The following is a 14,972-nucleotide window of genomic DNA, read 5'->3' on the forward strand; positions in this document are numbered from 1 at the left end:
AGAAGTGGTCTCATTCTCCCCAAACATTTGATGTCTTTTTCCCTCACATTTTGCTACCAGCACTCTTGGGATTTGTTTAGTGATTTCCTCTGGCAAGTGAGTCTTCAGTTCCCCAGTCAAGCACAGACACCCAAAGCTGCTTATGAGAAATGAAGCAGCAGCAGCAGCTGAAGGCACTGAGGAGACTGGCACCATACTTTTCAAAGCTGTGCCAACTCCTGTCAGGCTAAAATGCTTGTGAAACTGAGGAGTGTCTCTTCTCAGAAGCACCATGGAATGTTCTAGAAACAGCTCTTGGTCCCATCCCTTTGTTGTCCCAGCAATCTGATCCAGAAACCTCCTTAACATACAGGATAAAGTGCAAATAAAGGAGCAGAGTTTCCTTTATTCTGAGTGTTCTGCTGCTCAATTACGGCTGGTTCCAGGCAGTGGTTTTCGGGCTGCCGAGGGTTTTGCCAGCTGGCTCTGATCCCAAAGGCCGACAGTGGACCTGCAGCCCCTGGCTGCTGTGGCTCCCTGTGCCACCAGAGCAGGGGCAGCTTGAACACCAACCACTGAAAGGGTGCTCGCCCATCCATAGGCAAAACTCAGCAGGTTGGGTTACTTTGTAATGAGGATGTAGTTTTGTCTCGCTTAGGAGCTACGAAGATATTTTCCACCGTGTAGCTGCCTCACTGTAATCCAAGCACACTCTCCCGGTAGGTCACTACCTGTGCCTGTGCGGACGGAGCGCTGCCGAACTGGGGCGCAGCAGCACCCACGGATGTTTGGAGGTCCTACCCAAGGAGGTTTGGGAGGTCCTTCCCACGGAATTTGCTCAGAGGGGCATGGAGAGGGAGGCGTTCATCCCTTCTCTCCGGCCTCCAGCCGTAGAACACGAGGGGATGCTCTAAAGCCGCCTCGGGGGAAGTTCAGGTTGTGTATAAGGGAAATTCCTAACGGAGAGAGTGGGAATCCTACATGGGAATCATTAGGGTTGGAAGGGACCTTTGGAGATCACCAGTCCAACCGCCTGCCAAGGCAGGGTCACCTAGAGCAAGTGACACAGGAACGTGTCTAGGCGGGGTCTGAATGTCGCCAGGGAGGGAGACTCCACGACCTCCCTGGGCAGACGCTCTGCCACCCTGAGCTTAAAAAATTCTCCCTCGGGCTGGCGAATTTCTCAAGTTTCAGCCTACGGCCCTTGCTCCTCGTCCTGTCTCCGGGCACCAGGGACAAGAGTCGGACACCATGCCTCTGGCACCCGCCCGCCGGCGAACGGCTCCCCGGGCAGGGGCAGCGACCCGAGCCCTCGGGCACCGCAGCAGCGCTGGCGGTTCCATCTCCCTCACTCCCTGCGGGAATGCCGGGGCGGGCTCGCCGTGACGGCTGCGGAAGAGGCGTCACAGAGAGGCGGTGCCGTCCCCCCGCGGAGGAAGGACGGGCTGCAAGATGGCGGCGCCGGAGGAGCGGCTCGTGTCGGAGGGCGAAGGCGGCGCCCCGGGCTCGGCGCGGCTCTCCCCGGCCCCGCTGCCGGAGGCCGCCGAACCGCTGGCGCCCATGGAGCCGCCGCCTCAGAGCAACACGCTCATGGGGCTGCCCATCGTGGCTATCGAGAGCATCCTCAGCTTCCTGTCCTACGATGAGACGAGCCAGCTGCGCTTGGTAGGGGCCGCGGAGGGGAGGCGGCGGGGCGGGGGCCGCGGGGCTGCGGCCGGGACCGGGCTCAGCCCGCCTGGCCCGGGGCAGGGCGGCGGTGGCGGCCCCGGTGCCCCCCGCCGGCTGCTGCGCTCGCCGGGGAACGGGCTGAATGAGGTGGGGTGGGTGGGATGGGGCTTTATCCCTTCTCCGCTCCCCGTGTGCGCTGCCATACGCGCATTCCTAAAGCTCTTTATACCGTCTCTTACTTCTTTCATTCCTTTCACGCTCTGTGAGAAAGCACCGGGCTGCTGGCGGCTCGTTTCTCCCAGTGACTGGTTGGGGTGGGTAGTCTATTGTGTCTCATATGTGTGTTTATTTTTGCTTATAGGGCTTAAGCCTACAAGTGTAGGAGGTGGTGAGCCTGCTGCTCCAAGAATCCTCCCCTATCTAGAAATGTGGGTCAAAAAAGAAGATGTAAAAAAAAAAAAAAAAACCCCACACAAAAAAAAACCTGCCTGTTTCTTCTAGTCTAAGTGGATGTGTAATTAATAGCATATAGTATCTGCACCTCTGAACTTGATAATGCCAAAAAACCCCGCAGCTGTCAGCGAGGAGATCAATGTATATCAATATTTAACTGCCTGCATAAGGAGCCTGATGTAAACCATGTCATATTATGATAAGCTGTTGTCTTACTGAATCTCTTACGAGGTTGTAAATGGAATAATAGTGAGGGAATTAATGCACAGCTTATGTAACTCTCAGTAAATGTGCATGCACTGTACCATTCCTATTTTAAGAACTTGATTAGTCTAAACTGGATAACATTACAAGTGTATTTCTGCAGGAAATTGGACTGCCTGTGTCCTGGATCAGCAACCTGAAGTGTTGCATCCTGACTGTAACTGTAAACTGAAAGCTCTTCAAGCAGAAAATCTGTTCTCATTTATACTGTTCCAAGCACACCAGTTCCTAAATATTTCTAGAGTGTGCTGTCAGCCCCTCAAGGCTTCAGCTTCTTCTGTGAGAGTAGGTAGTGGATCTGTAAAAAAGATGTGGTACTTGAGAAACACAGAATAGGCTGAGTTAGAAGTGAGCCACGAGGATCCCAAAAGTCCAGCTCCTGGCCCTGCACAGGACATCCCCAAGATCCCAGGTGGCACCTGCAGTTTGACCAGGGGGAAGGGAAGTAAATCACATGGTGTTTGGATATGCCACGTTTCAGGCTCAGAATTGCAGGCACAGCCCGTGGCTGCAGCTTTCCCTTGCATCTTATGAATGGTAGTGCCTGTGGGAGCTCTCACAGGTCCACAGAAGGCTTTTTCTTTCTCCAGCTCTCAGTGTTTGTAATGTTCTGTTGGCAGTGAAGGTGAGAGCAGGAAAGGTAAGGATGTCAGGACTAAACCAGCTGTTTAACACTCACTGGCACTTAGGGAGTAAAATGTCACACGTTTATGCTCCCTTGTATAACACCTCCAAGTTCCTTTTTCTAGAAGAGGACTGGCCCTTTCAGAACTTTTAGAAATATGCAAAACCGGACTTGATAAATACCAACTTTGAAACACATGTAGAACAATACTGGGTGTAAAATGAAGGGAACTATTCAGTTGGTCTTTCCCTACTTTGAGTTTTTGAGTCAGTGACAGCCAAGAAAATTAATCTCCATCAAATTCCTAACTGTTCCCTTAAGCACATCAGAAGGCATTATGAGCATTCTCCTGAGAAGAAAGTAGCCTTTTGTTAACCAGCAGTAATGTAAAGAATCAGAGTCTTTCTGGTGTGAGCCCATAAGCTTGATCAGCTGGGTCTTTCAGGTGGCTGGTCAGAGCTGAAGGTGTTCTTTTGGCAGACACTGGATGTTCTTCATAGCTCCAGGTGCTTTTGTCAGAGAATTAAGGAAGCCTTTAAAAATAGTAGTGCCCAGGCATAAATTCAGAAATTTCATTACTTTGGGATTTTTCAAGGTGTTTTTCAAGACCTGCGTGTTCCTGCTCTACAAGCTGCCTTGCACAAACAGTAAATTTTTGTTTTCTGTGAGAACTGACTTGAGCTGCTTATCAAAGATAAATGAGTGTATCTTATAAATAGTATTGTGCTAAAGATACATTGCAGGAGCACATTAATTGAATGACAGATATGAAATTGCTCAGGTCTCATGCATATTGGAAACATACCCAAAAGCAGCCTCATTACTCCTTAGAATGTGAGATTCCATGGGATGAAGCATCTTGAGGAAGGCAGGAACATCCAGGACATCAGCTGACCTAAACAAAGTTTGATCATACATGTTTAGACAAAAAACGTGGATTCCCTAAAACAAATAATTTTAATGCGTTTTCTGGATCCCAGCATGGAAGGAATGGATGTCTTAATGTGCTTTTTATTTTGGATCACCTTAGCTCAGTGATCCATAAAAAAAATCAATCTCTAGATTGAACTAGGTTTGGATCTACAGTGTATACAAAACAGCAGACTGAGGAGTTGGCTGGGTGGGAGGACACAGAGCACCAGAATGTTTTCAGATTGAAATGGAGATAGGAATGTGCATTGTTTATGTAGAGCATAATGAGGAGCATAATCTCAGGCGTAAGATCCAGAAGTCTTTTTCTGTCCTCAAAGGATGAGGTAAAGAACATTTCCTGCTTGTGATGATTGCCATCAGGCAAGGCAAGGCCGTGGGCCCCTCATTGTGCACAGAGCACTTGCTTTCCTGAGCATAATGCTGCTGTTCCTGGGGTCACTGTGTGAGAAAGCAGAAATGAAGCACCTACAGCTTAAGCAGTGAAGTAGATCCAAGGAGCAGAGACTAAACAATAGGTATTCAGAGAGCGGTCATGTCTGAAATGAGGGAAATCTTGAGCCCTCAAATTTTTGTTCAGACAAAGTGAATGAGAGGAAAAGCAGCAGCATTTTGCTTTCAGCCCTTTTGAGTATTTACTTCATCTGCTTCCTCTGATGATCCTCATGAGAGAAACACAGAGAACCCCAAGGATGCCAGTGTCTGAAGCTGTAATACTTTGGACAAGCCCACTGTGCATGCTGACAGGCAAGCTCACTATCTTCCAGCTTTTGAAGGCTCCTTTTACAGGGATATTTTTAGTGACTTGCAGAAGCTTTGAAATTTCAACCTCAGTGGGATAATAATGAAATTCTTAGATTCCAGTTTCTTTTTCAGTCACATGTCAGAGCTTGGAAAGGCACTTCCATTCAGGCTATTACTACAACAGGCATGATTAAAATCACACAGTCCACAACCTCCTTCCATTAACAATCTGAGAAGGTTGTCTTGGAATCTGACACACATCAGGACTACACAGATTCTGTAGCAAACTTGTGCTTGTTTCCTGCACAGCACAAGTAAGGACTGATAGCCTTTGGACAGGATGGCTTTAATATTCCCAGTCTATATTTACAGGCATTTCTATTTTAAGGTTTCTTGATGAAGTTATAAGCATTTTTCCACTTACTTTACCCTAAAAAAGGCATTTTACAGACCACGGTGTCAGTGTAATAAGAAAAATAACATATATTGAATCTAAATACTCCAGGATATTTTATATTTGTTTTGGAGTTGGTTACCTGGTAGTGAATCTTGGAAGAAATTAAACATGCTTTTTAAGGAAGTTAGATTGTGTAGTGTGTTTACAAATGAAGTGGAAAATTAGTTTATAAGATCATAGGAAGCTGCTTTCACATAAAAGTCAGCACATGAAGAAGCAACCTCTCCTTCTGCTTTTTAGATGGATTTGGAATACCTTTCTAACCCTGAAACTTGAACACAGGGTCTGGTTGGACTTGACCTTTGAGGAAACACAGCCTCTTCCAGCTCTGTGACTAAAATAAGAAAATATTCACCAAAATTGTAAATACAAGGATAAGGAAATTCAATTTATGATCTGTTGAATATGTAATATCCAACTGTCTTGGACTGCTATGGACGCCTAAAAATGTAATGAAGCTACTCTGCACATGACTGTGCAGTCTAGAAGAGGTATATTGTTCCTATAAATCCAGGTGCTCTGTGGTTTACCTGGTGAACTAGCTGAGAATTACCAGATGATTGCTAACACAAGTTGCAAACAAACACTTTTGATTTCTGGTGGTCCCGGAGTTTGGGTTCTAGACTGATGATTGCCTAAATATGGGTAACGTCGAGAAATTGGAGCAAATAATCCTTCCTGCTGTGCAGGGCAAGCAGAGGAGGAGGGCTCCAAGCCCGGTGCGGGGCCCCTCTGCCGGCAGATGTCACTGTGCGCGGGGTTGAAGCCCGCTCTGCCGCCTCCGAGCGCGGCCGGAGATGCTTCCTTCCTCCGGTGCCCGGGGACCGCAGAGCTGCCGCAGCCCTGTGCGGGTCCCGGTCCCTGCTGCAGGGATTCGGTGCCGTTGGAGCTGCGGGAAAGCTGCAAAGCCTTGACTCAAAAATGATTTAAATCCGTGCGCCCCTGGAGCTGCGAGCTCAGGGAAGAAAGAAGGATTTCCTCCTTCCTGTAGGAAGGGCCAGCATTTTTCCTTATACACTGGAGGTGGTTTAACTGGATCATTGAGTGTGGGGCAGAGTGTGCTGAGGCTCTCCCTCTGCCGTTTGCCTGGCTGATCCTTTATTAAGCAGAAGGATGTAATAATACCGAGGAGCACAGACAGATCACAGCCACTGCTTAATGGGCTGTCTATACAGAGCTGTCTGAAAGTAATCAGTTCTCACAGAACTTGGCAGAACTTCTTTCTTTTTATACAGAAGGCATTACACAAAGTAATTGCAGGTTTTACTGGGAGAGGTGAGAATCTTCTTCCTCAAGGTATAAACTTACACTCATCATTTCATAACTTTAAAGTCTATGTATGGAGGAAAAGAGTGTTTATTTAAAAAAAAAAAAGTGTATTTATTGGCAAGTGGGGTCACAGTGGGAGCTGTGGACCTAAGTACCTAAAAAATCCCAACAAAATCAAAACTATTTCAAAGAACAGTTGGGTCACTAAGCTCTTGTATCTTCAGAATTGAATAGCAATTGCTTTAAACTTCTGTATGAGTTGGCTTTGTCCTGTAAGTGGTAACTTTGTGAAGGTTTAACTTTAGCAGTTTATTGTATCTTCTGCAGCTCTTCATGTCCCTTCTTTCTAAATCTGCGGGGCAAAAAACCCCTGAGACTACTGGTGTCCAACAGCAAATAAAGGAATTCTTTAAACAGAGAAGACTTTCTTATACAAAAAGGAGAATCTTGTTCCATGTGCAGTGTTTTCCATGTGTTCTTAAATGTAATTGTGGTTGAGTTAAAAAACATAAGCCTTAAACACTGGAAGAAGACCACCGTGATTTCTTGTGTTTAAAGGTTTCTGGTTTTGAGACTACAAAATATTAATTTCATCTACCAGAATCACTGTGGAGACCATGCTGAAAGCCAGGCATGGGCATTTGCAGCTTCCATTAAAATCAGAGGAAATTGTATTTGCTTCTAATAGGTGGCATTCAGCCCACTGTCTCTTGTTGGGCAAAATCAACAGATTTATTTGTGAACTGTGTAAACATAGCTGCTCCTTTTTGGAGTATTCTGATCTTTGGTGGAGATGGAAATGCCTTAATCTCAACTGCAGTTTTTGCTTGTTGAAATGGAGCAAAAAACAGTAAGAGAATCTTTTGCTACCTGGCAAGTAGGGGTAAGATAATAGTAAAAGTGAGCTGTGGCCTTAATTGAGCCTTAAGATTTCTTTTTACTTAAATACAGGTTTGTAAGCGCATGGACTTGGTTTGCCAGAGAATGTTAAATCAGGGATTTCTGAAAGTGGAGAGATACCACAACTTGTGTCAAAAGCAAGTTAAAGCTCAACTTCCAAGGTATGTACCAGTTAAAACTGGAATTAAATTTAATTGTGTTCGATTCATTTAAGCAGATTATTGAAAAGGAATTCCTTTCTGGCTAATTCTCTTATATATCTTGAAAATTTGAGTCACATTTGTCTTTATTTAATTTTTTTTTCTAAAAGCACCTTGAACTTAAGATTTAATTACATAATAGTGGTATGAGAAGTGTGTCTGGTATTTCAAACAGAGAAGTCTGGGTTCTGTATTACTCAACTCTTCTGGCAAATCAAACGAGGATTCCTGGGAATGAATAAATGCCATTCCTTTTCAAGAACAACTGCCTTCACTGATGATTTATCAAATATTCTGCTTAAAAAAAGGCAAGGTTTTTCACTGGCAAGGATTAAATGGGAGCAAGGAAGAGGGATTTGACATGTGAGCATTACTGGGAACTAGTTTCTCACTAAAGCCATGTCTTTCTTCCTCTTTCCACTGAATAAGAGCAGCTGCTGCTGCGTCCTATCAGATTTCCCAGCCAGAGTGAAGAAACTAAATGCTACTTAGCATAGGCATCCTTTATCAAAAAGGGTTTCTAGCTCAACCTAAACTTCACAGTAGTTACTTACTATGTAAACTTCACTAGCAATATATTACATTTATTATTTAATTGCATTGAAGTACTGACCATATGAGTGAGTGGGATAAATACATTCCCTCTGACTCAGTGTCTGCTGCTGGTCAGTATTGCAGCCTTGTTCTTAAATAGTCCTCAATTACATACAAGATTTACTATACATAAGGTATACTAATTACTTAGAGAACAAATTTTGTCTAAGAAAGTGTAGTGTGCTGTTACTAGCTGGGTCTCTATAGTATCTATTATTTCTGTGAAGACAGATATTATTGGTTACAGGGTTTTAAGGGTGAAATTAACTTGACAAATGTTACAGTTGGATTTTTGAACTCCTTGTTAAATCAGTGTCACCTTGTGGTCTGTTTTCCAGACGGGAGTCAGAAAGGAGAAACCATTCATTAGCTCGCCATGCAGACATCCTCGCTGCTGTGGAAACGAGACTCTCTCTCCTAAATATGACTTTCATGAAGTATGTGGATTCCAATCTCTGTTGCTTCATACCTGGAAAGGTAAAATGCAGACTATATTATGGGAATATGTATCTGTGTTTCAAAAATAGGATTGTGTCACTTAATCTGGCACAGCTGGGGAAAATTTATATTGTGTGTGTATATATATATATATATATACACTTGCAAATAAACCTACAAGCCAATACTCTGTTTTACCAGGCAGTCTGAAATGAATAAACCTGGCTGTATTTAAATGTTAATTATTTTAAATTAGATTTCTATTTGCCCTTAGATTCTCTCTTGATTCTGATGTTTGACTTGTGGTGTACTCATCTTCTACAACCTTTTAGAAAAAAACATGTGATCAGGCCATCTGAAGATGTAGTAATTTAGATTACACATAACACTAGGTACTCAGTCAATCATGATTTTATGCACCTTCTTAAGGGTTTGAGTACTTCAGGTTAATTGAATTAAGTTATTTAGTATGTCAAAACACTGTTCAGTATTACAGTGGATGGTATATTTTTGTACAGTAGGTGGAATTAATTTTAAATGTAAAGTGTGTTAAATGGGAACATTACTGAACAGTTCTGATGTTTTAGAATACCAGCCCAGCATTAAATATAAATTATGCAGGCAAGATGTACATTTGAGATACCGATGTTTTATAAGCTGTGAAATCACCAGTGCACAGGGGAATTGACAAAATCAGGCTCAGAGGAAGACTGGTACAGCTGAGGGATTAAATGAGATCAGTGAACATTATCCTAATGCTCTATTCATTGATCTTCCATGTAAGGTTGGGATATACTGATGTTACTTTTTGGTGGGCAGAGAACTGGATTGCAGTGAGATGAATGGAAAAGTTCTCTCCTGGATTCTGGGGAAGCATTCAGGCATTTATGCATACAGTGGTAGGATAAACTGTGGGCATGGAATGTATTCTTATCTTGAAGAAGTCACTATTTCTGTTACTCTTGATGACTTGGTATTCATTTTAAATTATATTCTTGTATGACTTTACATTATACTGCTATATATCATGTATTTTTAAAAATTTAATATAATGAAGTCAAATGAACTTAAGTCCCTGATACATGGTAAATGGGATACTTTAAAAAAATGTTGTGAAGAGTAGAGGGAAAGGCAGTACTCATCCTAGACCAGGGGTGTGCATGAGTTGGGCAGGTGAGCTTGCTTTTCCTTGTGGGCACCAACTTGTAAACACCTTGATTTTATTTTGATACAACTGCTAAAAAGTTGTTGGTGGGGTTTTTTTTTAATTATTTACTTAGTGTGTGAGTTTGCTAGCACTGCTGCACTCTCAGCACAGTTACCAGTTCACCCATTAATTAATATTTTGGTCAATCAGATTCAAGGCTTAGTGTTCACTTACAGTCCGAGGTTTCCCTCCCACCTGCTTTGCTGCCCTCAGGAAATGTCACCATAAAAGTGCCAGGAAGTGAATTTGTGTTAAAATATGCAAATCCTGGTTTGAGGTTCAGCATTCTGTGATAGCAGAGCACTGCTGCAAGGTTTTCTATTGAGGATGTTGTTGCTAAGAGGATGTGAAGGGGATGAAATTAGAGCAGTCATTTATTTGTTGCTTGATGGGAAACTTAGGTCTTGTGTAGCTTTTGGGACTTTTTAGCTAAGCTTCCCTTATCAGAACAGAAGGTGCAACTGTATTACAAGGTCCTTATTATGTGTGTTCTTCAAATATTCTTAATCCTGTGCAAAATACCTGTACAGCTTTGGCTAAGAGACCAGCACTCCTATCTTGACCTGCCTCAGATTTTAATTCATAAATTAGTAAGACTCCCTTCATCTCTCTGTATCTCTCCTAACTAAAGGGCTTTGCTTTCCAAGCCTGTCAAGAGTTTTGCTCTCTGTCAGTAGTGAATTGATGTTTTGTAAATGAATATAGTTTGGACTTAATCTGACTTTGCAATGTTTTGTGTGTATGGAAGTGGACTCAAGTAAATATTTACAGCTCTTCAGGCTGACATAATGCTAATTCTTGCTACTCCAATTCTGTTTCATGACTGGCAGGGGTAGTGACTGCTCTGCTTTAGGGCTTCTTGCTTCAGGTTCTCCTGAAGGAAATGATCATGCTTTGCTGAGTATAGATTATGTAACTTGCAAGCCAACTATGCCTATACTTCAAATTTCACCTAATGAGCATTATTTCATGACTTTGAAGAGAGATGTTGTGATAGATTAAATTAATAGCTTCTCTGATATATCATGAGCAACACTTCAAAAAGCTGATCTGGAACTAAAACACACAGTGGTGTGCAGCTGTTATGTGGTTAAAAAAACCCCTAAATATGCCAGAATTCCTAGAACAAACTGAAATAATCTTGCCTTTATCAGAAAATCCTAATTCTTCTTAAATGTTTTAGGTAATAGATGAAATTTATCGAGTGCTAAGATATGTAAACTCTACAAGAGCTCCTCAGAGAGCTCATGAAGTTCTTCAAGAACTAAGGGACATTTCCTCCATGGCTATGGAATATTTTGATGAGAAGATTGTTCCAATACTGAAAAGAAAGATGCCTGGGTCAGATGTATCGGGACGTCTAATAGGAACTGCCCCAGGTATTAATTCCAACGTATAGTTAAGTTTTATTTAGTTGTTCTTTAAAACAATCACAGCACTGTATGTTTTCTAAGCTCCCTCCCTTAAATGGGAGCTTTATTACATAAATATTGATGATACTTGTTTCTTAAGAATGCTAACTGAAATTCATTTGCTTTGAAAGTTAAGGAGCCTTTGTACTACTAAAAGAACAGTCACTTGAATGTATGTTAGAATTATGCATAGTGTGTATTCATTAAACAAATGCTTTTGTGCCACCAATGAATGAGACTTTATCGCTGCATTTGGTTGAAATTTGGCACATGAGATGACAACTCGCTGCCTTTTATTTTTAGGACAAGCTGCAAATGAATTTGCCTAAGCTGTAGTAGTACATAGGGGGCTGGAATGGGCTTTTTTTACTTTGCTGGGGGTACTGTTTTATGCACTAACAAGCAAAATAGTTACAGGTAATAGTGAAAAGGCAATTAAAATAACAGTCTATAAATAAGCCATTAAACTGGTCCTTCGAATATTCTGTCAGACTTCCCAGAACTTTTGTGAACTAAACTCCAAGGTAGTTGCCTCTTGGCTGAATTTATCCTAATGGTAAAAGGCAAAAAATTGGTAAAATTGTAGAATTTTCCTTATACAGGATGTGTTCCCATTTTAGGAAATGTGAAATTTAACTTTCTAGAAGGATAACTTAGTAAAAATTAGGGGGGAAAAATACATCTTAAGTGAAAACAATAGGCCTAACTGCAGATGCTTTTGTTTCTTGTATGTCCTGTCCATCCTTTTAGCCATAAGTGTATATACCACCTTTAGTATATCCTGCTAGTTGTATTTTAATTTTTATAAATTTTATATAAATTTTAATTTTAAGATTATAGTCCTGCTAGTTGTACTTTAATTTTTAAAATTATATATGGGTTTAATTTTTTTCTAATTCTATGTGTTAGTATATACTGAGCCTCTCAGCTGAGGAAGTATTGCCCAAACCCACAGTTGATACCAATCAGCTTTTCAAGGCCAAGGCTTTGTGGTGCATAAAATGCCTCTCTCTTGTTGAGGGAAGGGCATCACCTCTCCAATAGCAACCCCTTAGTGTCCCATAATGGTAGCTGTGCTGCCATCCTGATGGAAAAAAAGGAGGAAAAGGAGGATGACTGTTCCAGACTCTTCTGTCTGTAGAACACTTAAAGTTGCACGTTAATTGCACAGTGTTGCTAGAAGAGTATAATGACAGAAAAAGTGATAGATACCTTTTATGGCAGAAAAAGTCAAAGAAATTATACAGTAGCTGTTAGTCTCCTTGATTTGCAGGAACTTTATTAGAATCAACAGTTCCAAGCTCAGATTCCAGTATGGTTTTAGTGCTTAGGAGGAGTGATTCTAAAGAAGCATGGAAAATAAATTCCTTTCTTCTAAAATGTAAGTTATACCAAAATACCTTGTTAAGTTCCAAATTACAATTTTTTAGAACTTTAGCTGCAGCTAAGACAGCAGAATTTTGCTGTTCTAATGAAGGATATTTATTCAGTCTTAACTATTCCATATTAAGTAATTTTTTTTTGTGGGATTTTGTCTTAACATCTGTGACACTAAGTCTAGATGACAACACAATAGTTGTACACAGTTTTTGATGCAGCAAAAGGAGGGGGGCTTATGTACAGGAAATGAATTATGAATTTTTTTCCTGACTACTGAAAAGCTGTAAGTATTTTAAATTAAACTGGTTGTGCTCTGAGATTACCACATGTTTTTGTTAGATACTTACGTGACTGTAAATCTGTTTGCCTGTTCACATAACTCGCAGTGGGTGCTGAGATTCACGTGTGGGGAGTAGGGATAAGCAAAATATTAACCCTGGGGTGCCATTTCTACCTGTAAGTTGCAGAGCATTAATCACAGTTGTCTCTGAAGTTCCAGGGCCTTCTGCAGCGCTGACAACAATGCAGCTGTTCTCCAAGCAGAGCCCTTCCAGGCAGGAAGTCACCAAGCTGCAGCAGCAGGTGAAAGCCAACGGCACGGGCCTGACGGCGCTGAAGCGGGAGATCTCGGAGCTGCGCCTCAAAGTGCAGGAGCAGCAGAAGCAGCTCCAGGATCAAGACCAGAAACTGCTTGAGCAGACCCAAATCATTGGGGAACAGAACGCCCGCTTGGCCGAGCTGGAGCGCAAGCTGCGGGAGGTGATGGAGAGCACAGTAGGGAATTCTTCGGGTTCCGGCTCAAACGAACAATCTCCCAGGAAAAGGAGGAAGGCGGTGGATTCCACAGACTGTCCTAGGAAATCTAAACGCCTTCGGAACAGAAAATAACCGGGGAGGAGACGGCGCCTTCAGGAGGATACACTGCTCTAGTAGCCCGAGCAGGCCTGCTTGTTTGGATACTGTGACCAGCTTCATGGTGTCACTTAGGCTGCTGGCTCTTCAAAACACCACTTTGACTTGAACAGTGATTTTCTTTCATTGACTTTTCCCCTGCTTTCTATATGGGTGGGCCTAATGCACAGAATCTTTAAGATTTGCAATAGCTACATACTAACCAGACCTGCTCTGTTATGTTTTGAAGGGTTAACCTTTTTTTCCGTGCAGATGTGTTTTAAAGTAAACTTATTTGTGTTTATGCATATGTTCACATGAAATCTTAAATAAATTGTCTTAACTGACTAAATGGTTAAGAGTAAAAACAGATGTCCTGTTCACTTGAAGGAAAGATCCGCTTTTAAAACCTTGTTTTTGAGAACTTGACCTTTTTTGTTACAAGTGACCTTGTCTGGAATGTCTGAAAAGTAGTTAATACTTTTTGGGGTTCTCTGTAACGAGTAAAACTGACTTCTTAAGCTACAGTATTGGCTATATATTTTTGTAAACTTCCACGGAAGGGCCTTCTATCCAGTCTTCACATGCACACACCCTGGTTCTAGGTCTTGGGAGCCATATTCTACATTTGCATGGATAGATGCATGTACAGCTTAGTCAGCCTGCCAAAAGCACTTGCCTGAAACTGTTCCAAACTCTGGGAGAGAGCACAGAGACCTGTCAAGCAATTCCTTTGTTCCTCAGCCATAAGTCAGTCTCTGCTTTCAGCACAGAGCGTTTGTGCCCGGGCTGTGTGGCCGCCCCTCGCCCTGCCTGGAGGGCAGGGATCTGCTGTTAGCCAAAGCTGGAGAGTGGAGAGGCTGCCTGGGCATCCCTTGGGTCGTGGCCAACACCGAGCACCTGCCAACTGTCCCCGGAGTCACCAAGCTCTGGGGACATCACTGGAGTGAAATGCTGTATTATGGTAAAACTTCAGCTATTCTGTGTGTCTGTGTTGGGGTTGGGGTGGAAATTTCTCTGTAACACTGATGACAATATTCTAAGCTTTCCTTATCCTAAAAGGTAAATCACTTCAGACAGAGCTTTAATTTCTTTTGCACTTCTGTTTTGAGCTTGTAACTGGAAAAGCATGTCTTGCACTGTTCAGTCTCTCTGGTCACTTTAACCACCTCAGAGTTGTGTACAGTGATTATTCCCCCCCTGCCATCTGTATATTTTTGGAATCTTATACAAATACCATTGTCTTTGGTTTTGTTTTAATGTACTAAACTATGTAGCTTTATAATTTGACTTTTGTTTTCTTTTTTTAACCAGCTGCTGCTTTGTCTTTAGGTGGTTCTGAATTCAACTTGGTATGGCACTGAAAATGCAAATGCTGCATTTTGTAGCTGTTCACAATCTTGATATTCCTGCTGTGGGTTAAAGTGCAAGTTCATTTTGTATGGCTGTCAGCATAACCTAGTGGCTGTATTTAAAGCACCAAACAAATCAGAAGTTGTCTGGTCAGGTATTATATAATTGTGGCAAACTGATGTTTTTCCTGAAACTTCAGCTACAATTT

The 14,972-nt window shown here is 42.3% G+C and overlaps 1 protein-coding gene across 1 annotated transcript; it reads left to right on the forward strand.

Moving 5' to 3' along the window:
- The first annotated feature begins 1,403 nt into the window (after positions 1-1,403).
- On the forward strand, positions 1,404-13,938 carry FBXO28 (F-box protein 28). Its single transcript, XM_054630166.2, has 5 exons — positions 1,404-1,644; positions 7,341-7,450; positions 8,422-8,560; positions 10,912-11,107; positions 13,014-13,938. The coding sequence occupies exons 1-5, from the start codon at positions 1,432-1,434 to the stop codon at positions 13,406-13,408; spliced, it is 1,053 nt and encodes a 350-aa protein (XP_054486141.1). The 5' UTR covers positions 1,404-1,431; the 3' UTR covers positions 13,409-13,938.
- Positions 13,939-14,972: the final 1,034 nt, after the last annotated feature.

The sequence above is a fragment of the Agelaius phoeniceus genome, chromosome 3 (assembly GCF_051311805.1).
Source record: "Agelaius phoeniceus isolate bAgePho1 chromosome 3, bAgePho1.hap1, whole genome shotgun sequence".
NCBI classification, from domain to species: Eukaryota; Metazoa; Chordata; class Aves; order Passeriformes; family Icteridae; genus Agelaius; species Agelaius phoeniceus.